Source organism: Piliocolobus tephrosceles, chromosome 16 (assembly GCF_002776525.5).
Source record: "Piliocolobus tephrosceles isolate RC106 chromosome 16, ASM277652v3, whole genome shotgun sequence".
Lineage (NCBI taxonomy): Eukaryota > Metazoa > Chordata > Mammalia > Primates > Cercopithecidae > Piliocolobus > Piliocolobus tephrosceles.
Genome location: NC_045449.1, coordinates 72,807,066 through 72,832,364, shown reverse-complemented (window position 1 = coordinate 72,832,364; position 25,299 = coordinate 72,807,066). Strand labels below are relative to the sequence as shown.

Below are 25,299 nucleotides of genomic sequence, written 5' to 3'. Positions count from 1 at the left end.
TGAGCCAATAAAGTATTTTTTAAATTAAGACATGTACATTTTTTATAAGAATGAATGCTGTTGCACACTTAATAGACTACAGTATAGCATAAACATATATATGCACTGGGAAACAGTGCTGACCCACAGCCCGAGACACCCCACAGATGCTGACCACAATAAAAACCTAATGGTTATAGCCAGAACCCCCTCACCCCGATGTTTCCTCCTAGGAATTTTCCACCCACTGACCCCCACCCTACTCCTCAGCTATAAATCCCCACTTGCCCAAGCTGTATTCCGGGTTGCACTCAATCCCTTTCCTCCACCGCAAGACCCCGTTGCAGTGGTCCCTGTACCTGTTGTAACAGTCCTGATAAAGTCTGCCTTACCATGCCTTAATGGGAGTCACTAAATAAGGTCTCCTTTAACAATTTGGCCAGGCGTGGTGGCTCACGCCTGTAATCCCAGCACTATGGGAGGTTGAGGCGGGCGGATCACCTGAGGTCAGGAGTTCAAGAGCAGCCTGACCAACATGATGAAACCCTGTCTCACGAAAAATACAAAAATTAGCCAGGCATGGTGGCGCACACCTGTAACCCCAGCTACTCAGAGGGCTGAGGCAGGAGAATCACTTGAACCCAGGAGGTGGAGGTTGCAGTGAGCTTAGATCGCACCACTGTACTCCAGCCTGAGTGACACAGCGAGACACTGTCTCCAAAAACAAACGACAACAACAAAACAATTAACAGAGTTGTGCAGCTATCACCACAATCTCATTTTAGAACAGTTTGTCTCGGCCAGGCATGGTGGCTCATGTCTGTAATCCCAGCACTTTGGGAGGCCAAGGTGGGTGAATCACAAGGTCAGGAGTTTGAGACCAGCCTGACCAACATAGTGAAACCTTGTCTCTACTAAAAATACAAAAAAATTAGCCAGGCGTGGTGGCGTGCACCTGTAAACCCAGCTACTTGGGAGGCTGAGGCAGGAGAATCACTTGAATCTGGGAGGCGGAGGTTGCAGTGAGCTGAGATCACGCCACTGCCTTCCAACCTGGGCAACAGTGCAAGACTCCATCTCAAAAACAAAGCAAAGGAAAACAACAAACAAAAAACAGTTTGTCTCCCCAAAAAGAAACCAAGTAGCAGTCATATTCTAATCCCCCCACCACACACAAGCAGCCTTGGAAACCTCTCGTCTGCTTTCTGTCTCCATGGATGTACCTCCCCTGGAGGTTTCATATAAATGGAATCCCACAATATGTGGTCGTTGTGTCTGGTTTCTCTCACACAGTGTAATGTTTTGAGGTCCATTCCGTGCTGTAGCATGCATCACTAATGCATTCCTTTTATAGCCAAATAATATCCCATCATATGGACACACCACATTTTATTTATTCCATTACCCACCGATGGACATTTGGGTTGTTTCCATTTTTTTGGCTATTATGAATCCTGCTTGGAACATTGGAGCACAAGCTTTAATGTGGGAGCTTGTCCTTATTTCTCTGGGGTATACACTTAGAGGAAGTACTGAGTCATGTGGCAACTCTATGTTTAACATTCTGAGAATTTTCCGACTGGTTTCCAAGATTATTATTTTCTTACTGGCGACATCCGTTGAGAACCGCCACCAAACTCACCAGTGTTCTGGGGCTGGATTCCTCCCTATGTCTCTTACCTTCCCTCTGGGTTCATTTTCTCTCAGCACAGGTTTTCCAGTGACAGATTCCCCCAATTTTTGTTCATTTGAAAATGTCTTTTTAAAAATATTTTCACTGGAAATAGATCTGAGATGGACAGTTTTTTTTTTTTTTTTTTTTTTTTTTTTTTTTTTTTTTTTTTTTTTTGAGACAGAGTCTCGCTCTGTCGCCCAGGCTGGAGTGCAGTGGCGTGATCTCGGCTCACTGCAAGCTCCGCCTCCCAGGTTTACGCCATTCTCCTGCCTCAGCCTCCCGAGTAGCTGGGACTACAGGCGCCCGCCACCTCGCCCGGCTAGATTTTTTGTATTTTTTTTAGTAGAGACGGGGTTTCACCGTGTTTGCCAGGATGGTCTCGATCTCCTGACCTCGTGATCCGCCCGTCTCGGCCTCCCAAAGTGCTGGGATTACAGGCTTGAGCCACCGCGCCCAGCGAGATGGACAGTTATTTCTAGCCCTTTAAACATTCCATTCTGCTATCTTGTGACTTCTGCTCTTTTGCTGGTATTTGTTCGTTCTCTTTTTGCTATAAAGAACTGCCTGAGACTGGGCACTTTATAAAGAAAAGAGGTTTAATTGGCTCACAGTTCTTCAGGCTGTAGAGGAAGCATGATGGCTTCTGGAGAGGTCTCAGGAAACCTTCAATCATGGCAGAAGGCAAAGGGAAGCAGGCTGGTCTTGCATGGCCAGAGCAGGATGAAGAGAGAGATGGGGAAGGTGCCACATATTTTGACACAACTGGATCTCATGAGAATTCTATCACAAGAACAGGATGACTCAAGGGGAACCCACCCCCATGACCCAATCACCTGCAACCAGGCCCCATCTCTAACATTGGGAATTACAATTTGACGTGCTTGGGAGAGGACACAAATCCAAACCACAGCAGAGGTCAATTGTCATACTTACTATTGCTCCTGTGAAAGAAAATATTTTCCCCTCTCCTTTTAAGACTTTCTCTTGGTCTTTGGTTTTTAGCAGTTGTACCATGATATGCCATGCTGGCTGTGACCTTGGTTTTATTTGTCTTGCTTGGGATTCACTGAGTTTCTTGAATCTGTACTTTAGAGACTGATCAATTGGGTGATTTTTCTCAGCTATTTTATCTTCCAGTATTTCTGTTGCCTTGTCTCTCTCATGTCGCCTTCTGGGACTCCAGTAGTTGCACATATATTGGGCCGCCTTCTTGTCACTTCTGTACCTTTGTTCTGTGTTTTTATCCTTTTGTCTTTCCATACTTCTTTCTAAATATTTTCTTCTGATTTCTCTTCTAATTCACTGATTTTTCTCTTCAGCTCTGTACAGTATGATGGTATATTTATCCACCAAGTTCTTAGTTTCTTTTTTTTTTTTTTTTTTTGAGACAGGGTCCCACTCTGTACCCCATGCTGGAGTGCAGTGGTGCAATCTTGGCTCACTGTAGCTTCCATTTCCTAGTTTCAAGTGATCCTCCTGCCTCAACCGCCCAAGTAGCTGGGACTGCAGGCATGTGCCACCATGCCCGGATAATTTTTGTATTTTTTTGTAAAGATGGGATTTTGCCATGCCGCCCAGGCTCTTAAATTCATTTGTTTTTCACTTCTAGAGTTTCCATTTGCTTCTTTATTATCATCACCATCATTAAAGTTTTCTGCCACAAATATCATTCCTTTTTTTACCTCCCTGGATGTAGCAAGCATAGTCATTTTATATTTTGATTGTGATAACTCTAAACGGTAAGAGTTTTTTCCTCCACGTGGTAAGCATTTAATACATTCTTGTGGAATATCTTAGTAAGCAGGATCTCAAGTTGCATGGAGAACTAACTTAGTGGCTATGTCAATTGATCGGTTGGAACATTTCCTGTCTTAGGCAAGGAGGTTTCCAAATTTTCCAGAGCATATGGACTTCTAATCCTATCTGTAAAAGTGTCTAAAGTGGAAATTCCTTGTCCTTGCCTGGCCATCTGCATAATGAGATATGGGCTCACTCCATTCTGTCCTAGGAAGGGCTGGATACGGGAGCACTTGAGGTCACCATAGCTTCCCATTCCTGCCCCAGCTGTGGAAGGACTTTAGAGAGGAAGACATGGTCCTCAATTAGTCATTCCTTGTGGAATGCTTCCCCTGGCACCTGCATCAGCCTCCCACTGACTCTGTGATCTCACCCACCAGTTGATTCAAAAATGCTTGTTTGACAGTGTTCTTGGAAAAACTAACCCTGACACTCCCATCCCATCTCACTGGCCCTTGGCCCCGGCCCCTGTGCCATCATAAGCCAAGCCCAGAACAATAGGACCAACTCTGAAGGTCATGACTCTGGAGCTCCAGGACTTACCAGCCTTCAATAGAGAAGGCTGTGGCAGCCTGATTTTTTGGTTTTGTGTTGTTTTTGTAACTGCTGTTTATTGAGATATCATTTACATACCATAAAATCATCCATTTAAAGTGTAGAATTCAATAATTTTTAGTTTGGATTTGCTTATTCTGGACATTTCATATAAATGGGATCATGCAACGTATGGTCTTTTTTGTCTGGCTTCTTTCCCTTTGAATAATGTTTCTGAGGTTTACCAATGTGGTAATATGTAACAGCACTTCATTCCTTTTTTTTTTTTTTTTGAGATGGAGTCTTGCTCTGTCGCCTAGGCTGCAGTACAGTGGCACGATTTTGACTCACTGCAAGCTTTGCCTCCTGGGTTCACGTCATTCTCCTGCCTCAGCCTTCTGAGTAGCTGGGACTACAGGTGCCCGCCACCATGCCTGGCTAATTTTTGGTATTTTTAGTAGAGACGAGGTTTCACCTTGTTAGCCAGGATGGTCTTGATCTCCTAACCTCATGATCCGCCCACCTCAGCCTCCCAAAGTGCTGGGATTACACATGTGAGCCACCGTGCCTGGCCTCCAGGCTGTCTTCTAAAGAGGTCTCACCATTTTGCATTCCTTTTTTTTTTTTTTTTTGAGACAGAGTCTCGCTCTGTCGCCCGGACTGGAGTGCAGTGGCCGGATCTCAGCTCACTGCAAGCTCCGCCTCCCGGGTTTACGCCATTCTCCTGCCTCAGCCTCCAGAGTAGCTGGGACTACAGGTGCCCGCCACCTCGCCCGGCTAGTTTTTGTATTTTTAGTAGAGACGGGGTTTCCCCGTGTTAGCCAGGATGGTCTCGATCTCCTGACCTCGTGATCCGCCCGTCTCGGCCTCCCAAAGTGCTGGGATTACAGGCTTGAGCCACTGCGCCCGGCCATTTTGCATTCCTAACAGCAGTCCCAGTGGTTCCATATCCTCACCAACACATGTTATCATCTGTCTTCTTGACTGCATGCTTCCCATTGGTTGTAGAGTCGTGTCTCACTGTGGTTTTGACTCGCGTTTCCCTGATGATACACCTGTTCATGTGTGTATTGGCTTCTGTATATCTCCTTTGGAGAAGTGTGGGCTGCTTCACCCATTTTTAATTAGATTATTTTTCCTTTTATTATTGAGCTGCAAGAGTTCTTTATATATTCTAGATATAAGTCCCCTATCAGATATATGATTGGCAAATATTTTCTCCCATTCCATGAGTTGTCTTTTCACTTACTTGATGGTGTCCTTTGAAATACAGAAATGTACGAGTTTGATGATGTGCAGTTGATCTATTTTTTTATTTTGTTGCTTGTACCTTTGGTATCATACCTAAGAAATCATCACCTAATCCAAGGTCATGAAGATGTATGCCTGGGTTTTCTTCTAAGAATTTTGCAGTTTTAGCTCTAATATTTAGGCCTTTGATCCGTGTTTAGTTAATTTTTGTATATAGTGTGAGGTAGGGGCCCAACTTCATTCTTTTGCGTGTTGGGACATCGACATCTTACATTATTATTTTCTGTTACATTCTGTTTTTTTTTAAATAATCTGGGCAACAATGTCTCATCTTATGTCAGTCATTATGGCCCAATAAAACCAACTTGCCATCACACCACTGCATTCCCATAGTGGACCTTACAGAAAATTATCATTGAGGACTAGTGTGGGTCATGCCCTCCTCGTCCCCATCCCTGGCTACAAAAGCTCCTGCAAGTCCTAACATAAGCAGTTCTTTCCCTGGACTGAGTCATCAGTCATTTCTAAGTCCTTTTGCTAAAACACTGATATTTGTATTGCAACTGAGCCTTCCTGACCCTTTACTGAGATGGCTAGCCAATTTCTCACGACCTTGGCACAGGAAACTGGGAGAGGACCCTGTCAAGATCAACTGCTTGGGGAGGGCATCAGGTGGAGCAGATCACTTGGTACCAAGCATGCAGCTCTTCTGAGAAGGCTGGCCTCTATGTCACACTGCAGTCGAAACCCTGAGAAAGTCCTCAGAAAGGCAAGGACCATATCTCATCTGTCCTTATGCCTCCAGTACCTAGCACACGGTCTGCCACAAAGCAAGAGCAAGGGAAATATTTGGAGGAAGAATAGGTGGAGCATAAATGCCAGCCTGAAAAGATTGGGGGTGGGGGAACCCCAAAGGTAGAGGGATGTTAAAAGGAACATGGGGCGGGCCCGGGAGCAGACCCCGCCTCCTTTCCCACGAGAACTTGACCAGCAGGGAAATAGGTATTACACGGTCCATGTGACTTTGTCTCCAGAGACGGTTGTCATTGGGCACCTGTAAGAAGCTGGCTGGTTCCCTCCAGGCACCTCTGGGAAGGGCACTTAGTCCCTGCTCCCCACTGCCTGGGAAGCGCATCCTCTGCTGAGTGGCCTGAACTCCCCAGAGGTGGGGGCCGCTCCTTCTCCCATAGAGAGCAGGATTGCAGGGTCCACCTGATCCAGTCTGGCCCTAGCCCAGGGCCAAGCATGACCACGTGGCTTCACTCCAGGAGCAGGCAGAAGAAGGAGATCAGCTGTTTGCAGCCTGCTGGCACTAGAGAGAGCAAGGTAGATCCCGTCGGCAGCTGGATCAGGGCCTGGCTTCTAACCCAGTTGGCAAGCAATGGAGAGAAGAACGAACATCTGCTCTGCACCACTGGAGAACAGAGGGGGCTGCTGATGGGTATATTCAAGCTGCAAGCCGTGGTAGTGGTTGAACTGTATCCCCTGAAATAAGGTATGTCCAAGTCCTCATCTCTGGTACCTGTGAATGTCACCTTATTTGGAAATAGTCTTTGCAGATGTAATTAAGTTAGGATCTAGAGAGAAGACTGTCCTGGATTTACAGTGGGCCCTAAATATTTACCTGATTCTCTAAATCCTCCGACAGGTGTTATAGTAAGGGAAGGGAGAGGAAGATTTGAGACAGTCAGAGGGGAAGGCCACATGAAGATGGAGGCAGAGCCTGAGGAGATGCAGCCACAAGCCAAGGAGTGCCTGGGGCCACCAAGAGCTGGAAGGGGCAGGAAGGAACCTCCGCTAGAGCCTTATGCCACCCATGCCTTAACCCCGGTTTCCACGGCAGCCCTGGGAAAGGGATAGTGTCCAGGCTGCAAAGCCACAGCCAAGCTGCTACCTCCACAGTTTCTCTCCCTCCTGGGGGACAGTGTGGTCCTGCTCAGGAGAGCAAGCCCCTGCCTCCCACCCACCTCTCACAAGTGCCCAGACCTACCCAGGCCCCAGGCGTCCGACTCGGGCACACATTCAGCTGCAGTTGAAACACGCTCTGGCTGCCCCACCCATGGGAGGCTGCACCCCCGGGAGGAGCGAGGCAACTCAGGGTCCAGCATGTGCCTGCTGGGTGCCAACGTCCCCAGGTATGAAGCTGAGGGCCTCCGAGGCAGGAGTGGACTTTAGGTGGAGAGGAGAAGACGACGACAATTCAGTTTAATGAGCAAACTGACGAGGCAGGATGCTTAAAACACAATTCTGAGTTTAATGTTTTCTGGAAAGAGCCGGGGGAGCTTAAGCAGCAAGTGTGGCGCTCTGCTTCCGGACACACACATGGAACTCGGCTTTCAGAGTCTGACCCGCAGAAGTTCTTTAAAGAGAGACACTTAGGGACCCCGGATCCCGGCAGCCAGGCCCAGAGAGGGAAGCAGGATTAGTCAAAACCAGGTGGGGGATGGGGGAAGGAAGAGCGGCAGTGGAGCTTTGGGGGCCCAGCAAGTAGCAAGAATGGCCCTGGGCATCAACGTGGGGTGAGGTGGAGAGGGGTTGCGGGGTTCCTGGAGATCAGTAAACGTGGCGGCCATGGGTAGGGCCAGAGCACCGCAGAGACACCGCAGCCCTGCTCCAGGTGGTCCTGAAATTGCCGCAGGGGCTATTGCCTCCCCTGCCACCCAGCTCCTGAGAGTGAATCCTGACCCGGGTGGTTGGGACGTGCACTTCCTCTTGACTCTGGTCTCAGGACTGAGGCTCACAGAGTCGGAAGAAACAGGCAAGCGTGAGCTTTCCAGCCCCTTCCAGCTCTCCCCTGCTCTGAAGCCTAGAAAAAGCCCCTGTCAGGCTACTGGTCAGAGACCTGGATGAGGGTGGTGGGGGCGGAAGGGGTCGGGATCAGCCTCACTGCCAGCCAACACAACACATGTGGAAATGGGGATGCTTAGCCCACGAGGAGACGGGAGACTGCAGAGCTGCGTGAGGTGTTTTATAAAAAACGGAAGCCAAGGCCCCAGGGCCTTCTGGGGCTGATTCGTGTGGCAGGCGGCACAGAAAGTAGATGCCAGGGTGGCAGTCATGGAGACCCCCCCCCAGGGCTCTGGGGTGGCAGGGGGGTGGAGCAGAGTCATACATGGATGTACCAGGAGCTCTGCCCCTCATAGAAACATCTGCAGGCCTGGGGGACTCAGGGGTCCCTGGCCGCTGTCAGGAGCCCTTTGGCTGCTTCTACCAGCCTGGAGCCAAGGCAGGGGGCTCAGCTGTCCCTCTGGGAGGGTGACGCTTGCGGTCCCAGCCCCAATCACCCCGCAGCTGTGACTCAGAAAGATCAGCTGAGCCCTTGGGCAAGGCCACAGGGATGTCAGGGTCCACCTGTCCCTCAAGAAAATTCCTACATGGCTTAAAAGAATGAAGCCAGAGGTAGTTTCCTGTCCCCAGCCCCTCCCCTGACCCCAGGGCTTTAACTTTGGATCTTAAGTGGAGTCTCAACTGAAAAAGTCCCTCTCTTGGGAGCCAGCAGGCTGGCTGGAAAGACAAAAATAACAGCGCTTTTCTTTGTCCTCCGCCGTTTACTTTGCTCCTTTTGAGACCTTTAGAATTTGCCTAATTATTTCCAAGGACTGGAGCTCCGGCGCTGCACCCTGGGATGCCCTGCCGCCACCCGCATCTCGCTGTGCGGGCTCCACTTGAGGATGTGTGCTGAGAGGGCAGCGGAAGGTCCCTGAGGGTTCTCGCGGGCGCCCCGCCCTGGTCATTTCACCTGCCCTCAGCTCTCTCCAGAGGCTACCGCATCTGGGAGCACCGGCCGCTTTGGCTTTCCGTGCGTGCAGGGCATCTCACTGAACTGGCCAAAGCCAGGGAGGCGGAATCCAGCGATGGGGGAAGAGGCGGTGGGGTCAGCCTGGTGCCGAGCCCTGGGGTCCGCACAGAGCAGGGGTGGAAGGTGGCGAGAGGAAAGGAGGTGGCCGGCCAGCTAGGGCTCGGTGGCGTGCTTGACCAGGTAGCCACTGAAGGTGATGTAGGTGTCCAGCTCCTCGCTGAAGATGGCGTTCTCGCGCTCGCCCTTGTAGAGACGCACCCACACCTGGTCCTGCTCCCGCAGCTCCAGCATGAGGCTCTGGCTTTGCATGATGCTGCGGTCGCCCACCTGCGCGAACAAGATCACCACCTCCTCCTCGTTCTTCATGATGTGCAGGTACGTCTCCTTCTGGTTCCAGGTGTGCACGTTGAGGCTAAAGAAGTAGATGCCGGGCACGTAGCAGTAGAACTTGCCAGTGAACATGTTGAAGTGGCTGTAGAGGTTCACGAACTCCGTGTCAAAGATCACCGTCTGGTAGTAGTGGTTGCTGTGCATGGGCTTCTTCCGGCCCACCGAGAAGGCGGCGTAGTGGCTCTTGCACCGCTCCCCGGGGGCCCCCATGGAGCCCTTCTGCCCTTTGGGTCCAGTGTGGCCCCTGGCCCCTGCTGAACCCGTTTTGCCGTATTTCCCTTGGAGGCCTCGATCTCCGCGGTCACCCTTCTCCCCTAAAAGGGACGGGAAGACATGTGCTGTTAATGGAGTAATCCGGTGGTGTCCTGAGCCTTGGCTGCTCACGCTCTGGTCCCTGGCGCAGTCCTGATTCGTCCTCACAGCCCTGACCTGGCAGAAGCTTCACTCCTGCCCCCAGCCCACCACCACGGGCAGCTTCCCAGCCTGGCACAGGGATATTTTGATTCCCAAACTGGCCAAGCAAACAGACTCAACCTCAAGGACGGTTCTATTTTTGCCGAGAAGCAATATTTTTTTTTTCCTTCTGGAAAGCCCTGGTTAAAAAAAAAAAAAGAACATACAGGTTCGTCCAAAAGCAACGGGCTCTGCGGCCAGACCCATGGCTCACTCAGCAAATGAACTCCAGATGTCTGGGCCGGCTCAGGATCTAGGCTGCAAGTGTTCGCAGTTCGATTTCATGGGGCTGTGCGGAGTTATCTGCCGTGTGCAGGACCGGGGCAAGCGGGTGGCATTTCAGAAAGCAGGCTGGGGCACCAAGCCCCAAATCAAAGGGCCTAGAAGCCAGGCGTCCACATACAACTGGAAGGACGAGGCCCCAAGCAGCCACTGGGCTCCCTCTCCTGCTCTAGGTCCTGCGGGCCCCTTTCCAACCCCTCCTCTTGGGGAAGGGCCAGAGCCTCAAAATCAATCTCCTGTGCCTTCCCCTCTAGATGACAGCCTGCCTGCCTCTGCTCCGTGTCCCGAGGGAGCCCTTCTGCTCTCGCCCAGCCCCACCCTAGCGACTCCATCCCTTCCTCCAGATCAGCACAGAGCAGCCCTGGACACCCCTGTGCTCGTCTTTGCAGCCGTCTGACCTTTCAAGATAGTGATGTTGATCTGGGGCACGGCGGTCGCCGGGTACATGGAGGTACCGGGGTCGCAGCAGCGCAAGCACCGGGAAGCAGGGAGCCCCTCGTCCTGGCTGGGCCTGTATTTTTCATGTTGTTCTTCAGCCCTGAGGGAATAATGCATCACAGTGAAAGTCAGGAACTCTCGGGCCTGGCAACGCTTCCCTCTTCCACCGCCAGTGGGTCTGGTGGGCCTGACCCACCTTCTCCCTCTCTCACCTGGGCCCACAAAGCTCTGTGTTCATGCTGGTGGGCTCACGGCCCACTCTGGGATCCTCACTACAGAACAAGCCCCCTGTCCTTTGTTAAAGGCAATGACAGTCCTGGAAACACACACGGCGATCAACTGAGCGCCACGCAAGACGGTGGCTGCTTGGGAAGAATCCACACGTCTAGGAGAGGGTCTTGGGTGACACAAGACAGTGCCAGGACTCCCTATCGTGTATCCGTGATGCTAGAAAATAACATATGAAGCTGACTGGTCTGTGAATGAGAAGGTTCAATTGGACCTTTAGGATTCCTCTCAGCTGCGGCCGCTGGAGAGACACTAACGTTTCCAACCTGACATTGGAAGGACCGGCCTGCGGGCAGGATGCATGGCGACGGCTCCTGGCTGCCACCTCGCGGCCCCTCGCGGTATCGTGTGTGCTCTGGCTTGTGGCTCTTCTTGCCCAGGCTGTAGAGCTGCACAGACCCAAGGGGGCAGCAAAGTCCCCCTGGATGGGCCAGCCCCTTATCTAATGCTGCTCCCACTTTTACACCCCAGACTCTCCAGGAAATGGATCTCTGCGCCCTACGTTCAGCTACCCACAAGCCCAGGACTCCCAGATGGACATCTCACCCCCACCTCCCTCCTAAGCCCCAGACCTCGACTTCAAACTTCTCACCAGAAGTCTCCATCAGGAGATGCAACAGGCCCCACAAATGTCATGTGTGCAAAACAAAAACCCCTGTCCCCATCCCTTCGTCTCTGGAATCTTCTCTTTCTGAGATCTGTTCCTGGCATCAGCGGGTGCCCAGGGTGGAGCCTTCGGCGTCACCCCCAACTCCCCCCGCCGAAACCTTCAGCAGAGTCCTGGGCCCCCAGCCTCAAGGCACCTCCAGACCTGAGCCCGGGGCCCTCATTGTCTCTGAGGCACCCCTGCCATTTCGACTCTCGCTTGGAATCTGCCTCTCCCCGCACCAGCTCATCCTCTCTGCTGCCTCCCTCCGGCATTCTTCCGAGAACACTGTCCAATTTAAGCTTTCCCATGACCCCTCTTGTTCTTTCTAGGGTTTCGTTCAGGTGAGACCCTCCCCAACTAGACCCAGCTGCCTCTGGGCTCAACTGCCCTCCTGTCCTTCAGCCTTTAGCCTCCAGCACTGGGTCTCACCATCCCAAGCCACCCACCAGCCCTGACAAACACTGCCAACCATGCCTCTGCACACCCCATTCCGGCTACCAGGTGACTTTCCCCTCCTTCTGCACCTGGGAGGCCCCCAGGTGTCCTTCGAGACCTAGTTCACTCCTCTTCAGTCTTGTCCCGCTCCTCCCTCTCCTGACCCTGCCTCCAGCATCATGGGTGCACCCCTCCACCACACTGCACTGTCTCTCATGGGTCGTTCTCCCTCTCGGCCTCAGAGGTCCTGGAGGCCAGGACTGTGCCAGTCATGTGTCCCCGTGCCTGGGGGATGGCCTGACTGATAGGAGGGGCTCAATCAAAGAAAGAGGAGGGAGAGGAAGAAAGAACAGAATGGTGTGACTCAGCCTCAAATCCTGTCCAATCCCATTGTACACTAAAGTTAGCCTGAAGCCTCAAGTATCAAGTCAGCCCAACGCTCAAAATAACGAAAAGACTCCAAGCCAGGCTTGAGCTGTCGCTGGGTCTCCAGGACCTCACGCTGGATGCATGGCAGTTGGATAAAGCACTCGGCTTCCCTAGGAAATGTCCCAGGTCTGCTGGAGTCTGTCATTGCAGGTCATAGACACGAGGGCAGATGCCATCCAGAGTCCTTCACAACCCTTCAAAGGAAGCCGACACTTAGCCCACCCGGTCTCTGCTGTCCTCTCCTATCCTGCAGTGCGATGAGATGCATGGGCCGTGGACACCAGCTCTTGGTCCAGCATCTCTCCTAAGGCCATGCTCCATCTCTCCCTGCCTCCAAGTGGTGCCTAGAACCCCAGCGGACATTCTCAGCAAAGTGAGAAGGAAAAGACAAAAACTGGAGGGTGGATTTGGGAGCTTGGTCTGCTCTTTACTTAAGAGGGCAGCTGCAAAGCCACTTGCAGACCCTGCTCCTTTCGGCTTGTGGTGAGGCTGGACCACTGTCAAGTTTCAGGTGAGGTGCCCAAGCCACTGAAAGGAGGAATAGCTCGTCCGTCCTGCAGGACCAGCCTCCAGCAGGGCCACGGCTCAGCTTTGGCTTTCTCGCCTTCACATCTCACAGTGAACCAGCTCCCCCAGAGGCCCCGAGCCCCAGGCTCAGCCTGGCCAGAGCCAGAGATCCTGCTATGACACCCTCGTGGCCCCTCACCTCTCGGCATGGTCCGGTGGGGAGGGCAGCTCCTCAGTCCCCTCCCACTCCTGCTGTTCCCCCTGGACGTGGGGCACACGGCTCAGGACCGGGCCAGAGGCAAAGGCCAGGAGCAGGCAGTACGCCAGCAAGAGTCCCTGTCCACGGGAGCCCATCTTCCTCCTGGGCCCTGGTGGGAAAGAAACACACGGGGAAGGTACGAAGTTAGGAAGCAGCTACACAGAGGAACAGCCTGGAAATCAGAGGTGCTTCCCCAGACTCATGCCACTGGGAAATGCTGCAGTTACACAGCTTCTGAGAGGACAACCACTCTCACACACCCATGCATGCACACAACGCACATGCATGCAACCCACACACATGCAATCCACACATGCACACACATGCAACCCACACATTCACATGCACACAATACACATGATGCCATCCAGAGTCCTTCACAACCTTTCAAGGGAAGCCGACACTTGGCCTGCGCAGTCTCTGCTGTCCTCTCCTGTCCTGTAGTGTGATGAGACACACATATACCATCACATGCACTCACATACAATCCACATGCACACATTCACATACATGCAATCCACTACACGTGCACATATACAGGCAGCCCACACGCACACATTCACATACATGCAATCCACATTCAACACACGTGCACACATGCACATTCACATACATGCAATCCACACACAACACATGCACACACATGCAATCCACATACATGCACTCAACACACATGCACACACATGCACACATTCACATGCACATATACCCACATCACATGCACGCACGCATACTCAACATTCACATGAATGCACATCCACTCATGCACACATGTGCTCACATGTACACACACCTTCACATGTGCACACACACTCTGCTCCCAGAGCTTCAGCCAGTCAGGCTGGTGTTGAGGGGTTGCTGAGCAAGGTGCTGTCTCTGCCCACCCAGCCTCTCGGGAAGGAAAGTCCATCAGCCATTGGCCCCACAGACAATTGTTTACCACCCCTTTTAGGACAGTAAGAAAAATCCCAAGTAAGCTTTGAATGATCATCATCCCTTAACTCAAAGCAAAGCTGGCTCAATGACCAGGTCCTTCACCGATGGGCAGGTGAGTAGGAAGGCAGCTGCAAGCTGCTTTCCAGCCTCCAGGCGGCGCATCAGCGAGTGTCCTTGGCATCTACTTTAGGGATGTGCCAAGCCCAGCCCCGGAGAGCAGTCATCCTTCCAGGAAGCTCACCCCACGTCCCTCACTCCCAGAGCTTTTGGCAAAAGCTTGGGGCAGGACCCTCTTCATCCAGTACTGGGACAGTCCTTCTAGAAAGGGGTGCTCACGGAGGTGGGGAGTCCAGGAAGCCCGCGAGGGTCGGCGCTTGGGCCCGCATTAGATGAACGCCCACCTGCCACCCTGTGAGCGGCTCGCTCCCCTCGCCCAGAAATCTGGCATCAGGAGTCACATGCCCAGCCGTTTCAGGTGGGCCGAAAACCTCCCCACCGAGGGCATAGCGACTGTGGTCAACTGTAACCCCTCTTTGTCACCAAAATGTAAAACTCGAAATGTCTCAGGCCCTGTGGGGACACCTCATTCAACACACAGCCACCCAGTGAGAAGGTGGGTGAGAAGTGCACGTAATCTCCCGAGGTGCTGGGACTCCAGGCGTGAGCCACCACGCCCGGCCTTTAGTGGGCTCTTGAGTGAGGTCCGAAGGGCTCCCCGCAGAGCCTTCACACCAAGTCAACATTGCAGGGGAAGATCTGGAGCCCAAGGCTCTCGTGATGGAGCCTCCGAGGTGAGAGTGAGGAGAGCAAGGTGGGCCCCCCGAACCTCTTTCCTCCCGTCACACACACCTACACCCAGTCTTCACCCCACTGCATGGCCCCCGCCCATTCCTGCAGTGTCTTAGCTGGAGCACCCACCTCCAAGTGTCCTACCAGCCAGCTGTCCCTCCCATGCGTCAGGGCCCACAGACCGTCCCGATGACCAAGGGGCTGCTTAGGCCAGCCCCCACCCAAAATCTCTGATACCTCCCACCACTTGCCAAAGAGAGTGTGTTAATTTGTAAATGCACATGTTAATTTATAAAATGCACATCTAAGTTATCTCTCCAGCCATCAGTCTGGTTAGGTTTGAGAACACTTCCTCATTAATAATTTTTATCCCATCACAGATGGCCCCACAATCCTCTAGAGAGACAATATTCATTCATTACTGTACCAAATTTGTAAATGAGAAAACAGAGACTGGGAGAAGCTAATTAGCTTAAAATTCTGTTGTTTTGTTTTTGAGACAGGATCTCACTCTGTCACCCAGGCTGAGTATAGTGGTGCAATCTCAGCTCACTGCAGCCTCTACCTCCTGGACTCAAGTCATCCTCCTACCTCGGCCTCACAAGGAGAAGGGACTGCAGCTGTACACCACCACACCCAGCTAATTGTTTGGTGTTTTTTTTTTTTTTAATAGAGACAGATTTTCACCATGTTGCCCAGGCTGGTCTCAAACTCCTGGGCTCAAGTGATCTGCCCATCTTGGCCTCCCAAAGTGCCAGGATTACAGGCTTGATCCTCCACACTAGGCCAAGACTGATTTTTGAGCAGGGTGGTTGCATTTGAACTCAGGCCGACAACAGATGACAATAAAATCCTGCCCACCATGTCTTCAACACCCAACTCAAGGTCTCATATTCTTCCTGAAGCCTTCCCAGGCCTCTCAACTGGGAAAATTTCTCCATCGTCGGTTTTAGGTTTCTTTTTTGACACAAGGTCTCACTCTGCCTCACTGCAGCCTCAACCCTCCAGGCTCAGGCCATCTGCCCGCCTCAACACCCCAAGTAGCTGGGACTACAGGCATGCCCCACCATGCCCAGCTAAATTTTTTTTTTTCGTAAAGACAGGGTTTCACCGTGTTTCCCTGGCTGGTCTCAAACTCCTGAGCTCAAGCAATTCACCTGCCTTGGCCTCCCAAAGTGCTGGGATCATAGGTGGGCACCATAATTTTGTTTTTCCTATTGTCTCCTACTGCAGAGAGTTTGTCTAGCCTATGAAAGTCTACTCAGCAGACCGTGGGTGACCTCCTCCAGGGCTGGGACGTCCCCCAGCCAAGCATCCTGCAGCACCCCGAATGTCACTGGTGCTCAGCAAATATTTGTCAGATTGAATTCTCTAAATTTGTTTATTTCTCTATTTCTGTATTTCCTCTGTTTCTCCTTGGCGCCTTAATAATTACTCTGTTTTTTCCTTTTAAGTGGCAAACTTGTACCAGTTAAAAGGAAAAAAGATTTTCCTCTCTTTAAACATTTTTTCCTGAACCCCAAAATTTTTATATATATACACACGTTTATACATATATACACATATACATATTTATACACACACACACACACACACGTTTATTTCAGAGAGGTTGGAAAGTAACTACAAAAGGTATTACAAAGCTACCTTGGCTTATTCTACTCTGTGGTTTCTCAACCCTGGCACCATTGGTGTTTTTTTGTTTTTTTTTTTTTTTTTTTTTTTTTTGAGATGGAGTCTCGCTCTGTCACCCAAGCTGGAGTGCAGTGGCATGATCTCGGCTTACTGCAACCTCCACCTCCCAGGTTCAAGTTATTCTCCTGCCTCAGTCTCCCTAGTAGCAGAGATTACAGGCATGCGCCACCAAGCCTGGCTAATTTTTGTATTTTTAGTAGAGACAGGGTTTCACCTTGTTGGCCAGGCTACTCTTGAACTCCTGACCTCAGGTGATCCACCTGCCTCCCAAAGTGCTGAGATTACAGGTGTTTGCCACCCTGATGCCAACCCTGGCACCATTGAGGTTTGGGCCTAGATAATCCCCTGTGATGGGGGGCTAGCCTATGTGCTGCAGGATGCTTAGCAGTAACCCTGGACTGTCCACACTAGATGCCAATAGCATCACCACCTCTAGTTATGACAATGAAAAATGTCTCCAAACACGGTAATATGCCTGTTCCTTGGGGGCAGAACTACCCCTAGCTAAGCACCAGCACTTGTTTTTATGTTGGTCTCTTTCTTTCTAGTCTAGCAAAGGGATTTTCCACACCTTGATCAGAAGAGATGGGATCCAGGATGCAGCTGGGTTAGGAACAATGCTGTCACCTGGACGTGGCGGGGGGAGGGGTGGGGGGGGTGGGGGGTGGAGCTGCGAAAGCCCAGCAGAAAGCCAGCCCCAGGCTCAAGCTGATAGGGAGAAGGCTGCTTTGGTGGTAGTGGATCCCCTCAAAGGCCTCCTCTTTGGAGTCAGAGCAAACCCAGATTGAAATCTTTCCTTCTTGAAAAGATCTTAAGAATCATTTTACCAAATCCCACAGCAACGCCAGCGTTATAACATTATGATCATTTTAGTCACTTTTGGGCAAAAACAGGATTGCCCAACATCTAACCAAACTTGGCTCCAGATCACTATTCGTGATTTCCAGCAAAAATCCCCCTACGGTGGGGAGGCCGTGTCCCATTATCTGGAAGAACGTGTTAGGCAGTTCCAGGAAAGTGCCCCGAGCACATCTTGACCAGTGGTGTGAAACCCACACGAATCCAGATCAACGTGGCCCAGTCTCCAGGCTGCATCGGTGTCAAGGCAGCTGAAGACAGTTCCAGCATGACTCAAGCTCTTTACTTGCCTTTCCCAAATCCTGCAAATAAGAGCCAATTTCCATGGTAATTCGGCGACCATTTTCCTCCCCTCCATGTCCCTGAGGACCAGCCGCTCTTCAGCGTCCCTTCCCCAACCCCACACCATCCACCTACACCAGACCTTCTCCTGAACAAGAACACATCCCCCTTTACAGGAGGAGGGAGGCCGGAAAAGAGAAACCAGGCTACACGCAGGACGTAGAGGAGGACAGGAAGCCTGAGGACACTTCCCTGTTAATTTGTATCGCAGCCGGGCGCGGTGGCTCACGCCTGTAATCCCAACACTTTGGGAGGCCAAGGCAGATGGATCACCTGAGGTCAGGAGGTCGAGACCAGCCTGGCCAACATGGCAAAACCCCGTCTCTACTAAAAATACAAAAATTAGCTGGGCGTGGTGGCGTAGGCCTGTAGTCCCAGCTACTCGGGAGGCTGAGGCAGGAGAATTGCTTGAACTCAGGAGGCGGAGGTTGCAGTGAGCTGAGATCACACCACTGCACTCCAGCCTGAGCAACAGAGTGAAACTCTGTCTCAAAAAAAAAAAAAAAAAAAAAAATTGTATCCCTTGGTCACATGCGGTGGCTCACACCTGTCATCCCAGCACTTTGGGAGGCCAAGGTGGGAGAATTGCTTGAGCCTAGGAGTTCAAGACCAGCCTGGGCAACATGGTGAAGCCCCATCTCTACCAAAAACATAAAAATTAGCCAGGCATGGTGGTGTGCACCTGTAGTCCCAGTGGCTGCTCAAGAGACTGAGGTAGGAGGAGCACCTGAGTCCAGGAGGTCAAGGCTGCAGTGAGCCATGATCACACCACTGCACTCCAGCCTGGGTGACAGTCAGACCCTGCAGCAATAATAATAATAATAATAATTTTTATCCCTTCACAGGCCTCATGGATCTGTGGTAGATCCTTTAAGGAGACACTAGTTACACATACGTTCATGATTCCTTATATTTGTTTCAAATTGGGCCTATTGGCTGGGCACAGTGGCTCATGCCTGTAATCCCAGCACTTTGGGAGGCCGAGGCGGGTGGATCACGAGGTCAGGAGATCCAGACCATCCAGAAAATACAAAAATTAGCTGGGCGTGGTGGCGCGTGCCTGTAATCCCAGCTACTTGGGAGCTTGAGGCAAGAGAATTGCTTGAACCAGGGAGTCAGAGCTTGCAGTGAGCCGAGATCATGCCACTGCACTCCAGCCTGGTGACAGAGTGAGACTCCATCTCAAAAAAAACAAAAACAAAAACAAAGATTAGCTGGGCGTGGTGAATAAATAAATAAATAAGTGGGTCCTGTTATATTTTTGTTTCACCTCCACGCTGTCATGCTTGTGTGCTGACAGCGGAACCCTGAAGTTCTGCTACTGTGTGCCTGGGTTTTGTCCTGACGCTCCACCCAGCGCAGGGCCTTTTGACAAAAGCATTCTGTAAACACCGTTTTCCTTTTTCTTTAATCCTCATCAGGTGAGCAGCTGTTCTGAGAGGCAAGAAGCCTATAATCTCCTTGAATTGGAAGGAGCCTTGGCAGACAAGTCCAAGCTGCCCTCTCAGCTGACAATCTAACACAGGCTGGGTTTACTGAATGCCCATGATTTGCATGGCATTGTGCAAGGGCTTGGGAGGAAGTGATTCAACCATAAATTAAATCTATTCCCTGACCTCAAGAACATAACAGGCTAGTGAAGGAAGCAGACACGTACCCAATTATAGCTCAAGACAGAATAACACATGTTGAATTAAAATGCTAACTGGGTAACATTCTAGAACTGTAGTGTCCGGTACAGTGGCTGCTATGTGTGGCTATTTAAATTTGAATTAATTAAAATGAAAGAAAATTCAAAATTCCGTTCTTCAGCTACACTAGCCACATTTCAAGCATTCAATAACTATTAATACTTGTAGGCCAGGTACCGTGGTTCGTATCTGTAATCCCAGCACCTTGGGAGGCCAAAGTGGGAGGATCGCCTGAGCCCAGGAGTTAAAGATCAGCCTGGGCAATATATCAAGACCCCATCTCTACAAAAAAATGCAAAAATTAGCCAGGCATGGTGATGTGCACCTGTAGTCCCAGCTACTCTGGAGGCTGAGGCAGGCGGATTGGTTGATCTCAGGAGGTTGAGGCTGTAGTGGGCCACGACCTTGCCACTGTGCCCTAGCCTAGGCAACAGAGCAAGACCCTGTCTCAAAAAATAAAAATAAAAAGCCACATGTAGCTAGTGGTTACCATGTTGGAAAGTATAGAATAGAACATTTCAATCATTGCAGAAAGTTCTGTTGGACAGCTCTGTTCTAGATTAAAATGAAGCCACTGGGGAGGAAGCAATAACTGTGAACAAACAGCAGGCCAGAAATCTGGGAGGCATTTAGACCCTTTCCTCTCAAGCAACCGCATCTCATCCATCCCCAGCCTGCTTGAATAGCTCCTAGAGGCCAACTCTCCCTCCTACCCTGTGCCTGTATCAGATGCCCTCCAGGGGCTCCGCTGTCCCTCATACCTCAGTCCACCCAAGACAAGCATCTTTGTCTGCCTTTTCCAGGGTCTGGATATTGCCCACCCCACTTCCCCCTAGTTTACATTCATCTCCCAGGGAAGCTTGGCATAAGATAGGACTTTATCCCACACCTAGTGGTTTCCAGTTCAAGAACTGGATTCAGGCCAGGTATGGTGGCTCACGCCTATAATGCCAACACTTTGGAAGGCTGAGGTGGGCAGATCACTTGAGGCCGGGAGCTCGAGACCAGCCTGGCCAACATGGTGAAACCCCGTCTCCACTAAAAATACAAAAATTAGGTGGGAGCAGTGGTGTGTGTCTGTAATCCCAGCTACCCAGGAGGCCGAGGCAGGAGAATTGCTTGAACCTGGGAGGCAGAGGTTGCACTGAGCCGAGATCGCATCACCGCACTCCAGCCTGGGCAACAAAGCAAGACTCTGTCCCAAAAAAAGAATACGATTCAGCCCAGCACCCAAACACTCCTGGTTTCTACACAGCCTCAATGGCCCCTCAGCCATCACCACCCCTTCGTGCCACTCCCTCCTGCCACTTTTGGAACATCCCCAGAATCCTCCCAACCAGAAGGGAAGCCCTGAGTCCACTCCCCCTCGGCTCTGACATCAATAGAATTCCCCTGTTGAGAAGCATAGAGCTCTCCTGTTGTTGCAAGAGGACTCAGGTACTGGGGCGCCAAGAAAGAGGAAGGTGCCACGTTGGGGTGTCCTTCTGACAGGTCACATCTGCTCATAGCCCTTTCCTTCCCACCAGAAGCCATTCATCACACTAATTGCCCATTGATGAAACTCCTCTGGCGATGGGCAGGAGGTGGGCAGAGTGGCTCCCATTTGATGAGTGACGTGTGTTTACCTCTTCTAGAAGCCCATTTAATAGCTAATGTTCCCTGCTAGAATTGCACTGCCGCCACTGATCTCACACCCTCCTTCTCCCCCTCAACCTGGTGGTGGATGGGGGTCCCTTATGGAAGGAATTCGGGCCAGATGGCGGAGCAACGCCTCTTCCTGAGAGATGCCGGATCCTGGAGCCTATCTCCTCTCTCAATCTCCCTCTCTCCCATTTCCAGAAAGCTGCCCCCTGTCTTGCAGAAGGAGGGTTTGTTTTTAAGGCTTAGGTGTTTATTTGGTTACTTCCAAAGCCCAAGTCCATGGATGAATACAGACTCTTCCAGGGCTACTTGCGAGTTCATTAGCAACAGTTTCCTCTTCCCTGGATGGGAACGAAGTCTGGCTTGGGACAAAAAAGTGAAGCGAAGACAGGCCAAGAATTCTCCCATCCTAAAGCATCTCCCTCCCATCTTGGAGCAACTGTACCTTGACCAGGAAGGACTCACCTGGAGCAAAGAGTGGGACTCGGTGTAAATTTTCGCCCAGGCCCTGCAAACAAGGAGGCTGCATGAGCTGCCAGGCATCGGGCCTTCAGGGCGCTTGGCCAGCCCAGCCTCCAGAGCTCCGATTCCGTCCCAGTGGAAACAAAGATTTCCTTGAGTAGAGCAGCTGTCCTCAGCTCACCTCCCAGCTGGAAGGCCTCGGGCGGCAGGCTTGCCCCTGCTTTGAGAACCGTGTGAGAGAGGAGAGGCACCAACAGCTGCCCTTGGCCCACTCTGCAGGTGGCCTGGCCCGTCGCCCACTTCCCCAGAACCAGCAGCGGGGACGCCCTCGGGGGCTGACCGCTCCCAAGACAGAGGGAAGAAAGAACCTGGGAATACTATGGCCTGGTGCCCCACCGCACCCAGCCCTTTACAAGCAGCACGGACGTCTTTGGTTGTCTGGGGCCTGGATAAGCCCCAGCATTTTCCAGGCAGCTCCCGAGGAAGCCTGGCATAAGACAGGGCTTTGTCCCCAGCCTGGGGCCTCTAGGTCAGGAATATAATCAGCACAGCATCCCACGGGCCCTCCTCCTGCCGGCCCCGCCCCGACTATTTGGCTGCGATCACCCACGACCCTCGTGGTACCCAACACCCTTCTGCATTCCGCTTTCGTGCTCCCTGTAAGCATCTGCCAATGTCGACCGCCCTCTTCTTCAGCCCTGGGGTTTGGCCCACACTGTCTCCCGGTGTTTAGCCTTCCTGATCAACCCCCAAAGACCGGTGCTCTCCAAGGCTGCCCTCAGTTCTCAGCTCCTCTTGCTTCTAATTCTCCTACATTTATTTATTTATTTATTTAGGAGACAGGGTCTCCTTCTGTCACCCAGGCTGGCATGCAGTGGTACAATCATGGCTCACTGCAGCTTCAAACCCCTGGACCCAAATGATCCTCCCATCTCAGCCTCCTGGGTAGCTGGAACTACAAGCGCATGCCACCACATCCAGCTAATTTAAAAAAAAAAAAAATCGTTTTAGAGACAGGGTCTCGCTATGTTTCCCAGGCTGGTCTCAAGCAATCCTCCAGCCTTGGCCTGCTAAAGCGGGTAGGAATATCAGCGTGAAGCCACCGCACCTGAACTGTCCTGGTCTACACCACATCTTCAGCTGACAACGCCCCAGTCCACGTCCCCACCACTGACCTGGCTGCTGAGACCTGGGCTTGCAAACGTTTAAGTCAACACAGTGGCTACGAGCCACGTGGGGCTATGTCAGTTAAACAAGGTGAAACGTCCAGTTCTCAGTCACCGGAGCCACATTTTAAGTGCTCACGTGACTAGCAGCTGCCATAGCTGCCATACTACACGGCGCAGCTCTTAGCACCCTGCACCATGGCTGAAGGTTCTGCCAGGCAGCACTGGTCTAGACCCACATAAGCAGTCGTCTGCTGAGTACCGCCTCTTTGCTCTGCACTAAGACTTCTCTTTTTTTTTTTTTTTTTTTTTTTTTGAGATGGAGTTTTGCTCTTGTCACCCAGGCAGGAGTACGATGGCACAATCTTGGCTCACTGCAACCTCCGCCTTCTGGGTTCAAGCGATTCTCCTGCCTCAGCCTCCCAAGTAGCTGGGATTACAGGCATTTGCCACCACGCCCGGCTAATTTTTGTATTTTTAGTAGAGACGGGGTTTTGCCATGTTGGCCAGGTTGGTCTCAAACTCCTGACCTCAGGTGATCCACCCACCTCGGCCTCCCAAAGTGCTGGGATTACAGGTGTGAGCCACCGCACCGGGCTGCTCTGCCCTAAGGCTTTAAGCCCCCAATTAACTCATCCCCTTCTCCCCCATCCTCACCACACTGGCTTCTCCTCCTGTGGCTTGCAGCTTGGTGAAAGCAATGCACACCATCACGCAGCGTCCCGGGCCAGAAGCCTGCAAGCCACTTGGATGCCACCTTCCTTGCACCCGCCACATTTCATCCATCGCCAACCCCCTGCAGGCCTCCTCTTCTCTCCATCACTTCTTCCCCAGTCCTGGCTGGTTTTCTGCCTCCCATCTGTCTCCCACACTGCTTCCAGAGGCAGCTTTGAAAAACGCAAATCTGAATGCCACCCCTGGCTCCGAGGGCTTCCTATGCCAATAAAGGAAGGAGTAAGCCCTGAGCGTTTCCATCTGGCCCTTCCCCACGCCGCATGAGACCCTTTCACTCCAGCTCCCTGGAGCCACTCAGTCCCTAACAGGTCACACTTGAGGTCTCGTCCTCTGGCACACGCTCTTTCCTCTGTCTGGATGCCCATTTCTCCTCCACCTTCTCCATCGTGTATTCTCCAGAGCTCAGCCTGAGGCCACCTCCTCCAGGAAGTTGCCCAGACCCGGGTGTGCTGTAGGTGCCCCTCCCCCAGCATCTGGAAGAACCAGTCTACGGTCCTTGGTTTCCTCTTCCTGTCCCCACAACTCCAAGCCCCTGGGAAATGGGGGCCACATCTCATTTCTCAGGCATTACCAGCATCCGGTGTCTAATTCTCAGCAGGGCTCCAACGCTCCCTTCACCTTCAATCAATCCCAAGTACAGAGCCAAAGATGACACGTCCCAGCCACAACTCTGTCCAAATCTCTCTCTAACTCCAGCTGGGGACACAGAGATCCAAGGTACATCACTGTCACCAGAATGCTGACTGCCACGTAGCCATCTTTCCCAGAAATGCTCCTCTTATCTGCACTCAGAAAGCCTACTGTTTCAAAGAGATGAAACCACTGCCTCCATTCACCAAGGTTACAAACCACCTACATGTCCAGGAAGACGGTCTAATGAAATACATGGCTGGGTGCAGTGGCTCACGCCTGTAATCCCAGCACTTTGAGAGGCTGAGGCAGGCAGATCACCTGAGGTCAGGAGTTCAAGACCAGCCTGGCCAACGTGGTGAAACCTTGTCTCTACTAAAAATACAAAATTTAGCCAGGTATGGCACATGCCTGTAATCTCAGCTACTCAGGAGGCTGAGGCAGGAGAATTGCTTGAACCTGGGAGGCAAGGATGCAATGAGGTGAAATAGCACCACTGCACTCCAGACTGGGTGACAGAGTGAAACTCCATCTCAAAAAAACCCAAAAAATTTATAGTGCATCCATATGATGGAAACTAGAAAAATGAGGTGGTTGATGAGAGTGGCGAACTCAGCAATAGGGAGGGATGGGGATTGTGGCAGACCAGGAAACGTGCTCCTTCTAAAGACATTTAAATAAGTAATATGGAGGGATCGGCGGGGGGGCAGAATCAGCCAGCAGCACCAGTTAGGAGTCTCTGTAAATAGGTAAGTATTTACTGACACGGAAAGATGTTTGGGCTGGGCACAGTGGCTCATGCCTGTAATCCCAGCACTTCGGGAGGCCGAGGCAGGTGGATCACTTGAGGTTAGGAGTTCAATACCAGCCTGGCCAACATGGTAAAACCCCGTCTCTACTAAAAAATACAAAAATTAGCTGGGTGTGGTGGCGCGTGCCTATAATCCCAGCTACTCAGGAGGCTGAGGCAGGAGAATCACTTGAACCCAGGAGATGGAGATTGCAGTGAGCCGAGATCGCACCACTGCACTGCAGCCTGGACAATGCAGCGAGACTCTGTCTCAAAAAAAAGAAAGAAAGAAAGAAAAAGAAAAGAAGGAAGGAAGGAAAAGAGACAGAGAAAGAAGGAAAGAAAGACAGAAAGAAAAGAAAAGAAAGAAAGAAAGAAAGAAAGAAAGAAAGAAAGAAA

At 51.5% G+C, this 25,299-nt stretch overlaps 1 protein-coding gene across 1 annotated transcript in view; it reads right to left on the bottom strand.

Annotated features, from left to right (window-relative positions):
• Positions 1-7,467: 7,467 nt before the first annotated feature.
• Positions 7,468-25,299, bottom strand: part of C1QTNF1 (C1q and TNF related 1) — a 24,703-nt gene continuing 6,871 nt past the window's right edge. Inside the window, exons 2-4 of the mRNA XM_023211647.2 lie at positions 13,106-13,274; positions 10,559-10,698; positions 7,468-9,739 (exon numbers count right to left, since the gene is read on the bottom strand). Of these exons, the coding sequence (XP_023067415.1) occupies positions 9,189-9,739; positions 10,559-10,698; positions 13,106-13,260 (846 nt within the window). The 5' untranslated portion in view covers positions 13,261-13,274 and the 3' untranslated portion in view covers positions 7,468-9,188. The remainder of the gene's footprint in view (positions 9,740-10,558; positions 10,699-13,105; positions 13,275-25,299) is intronic.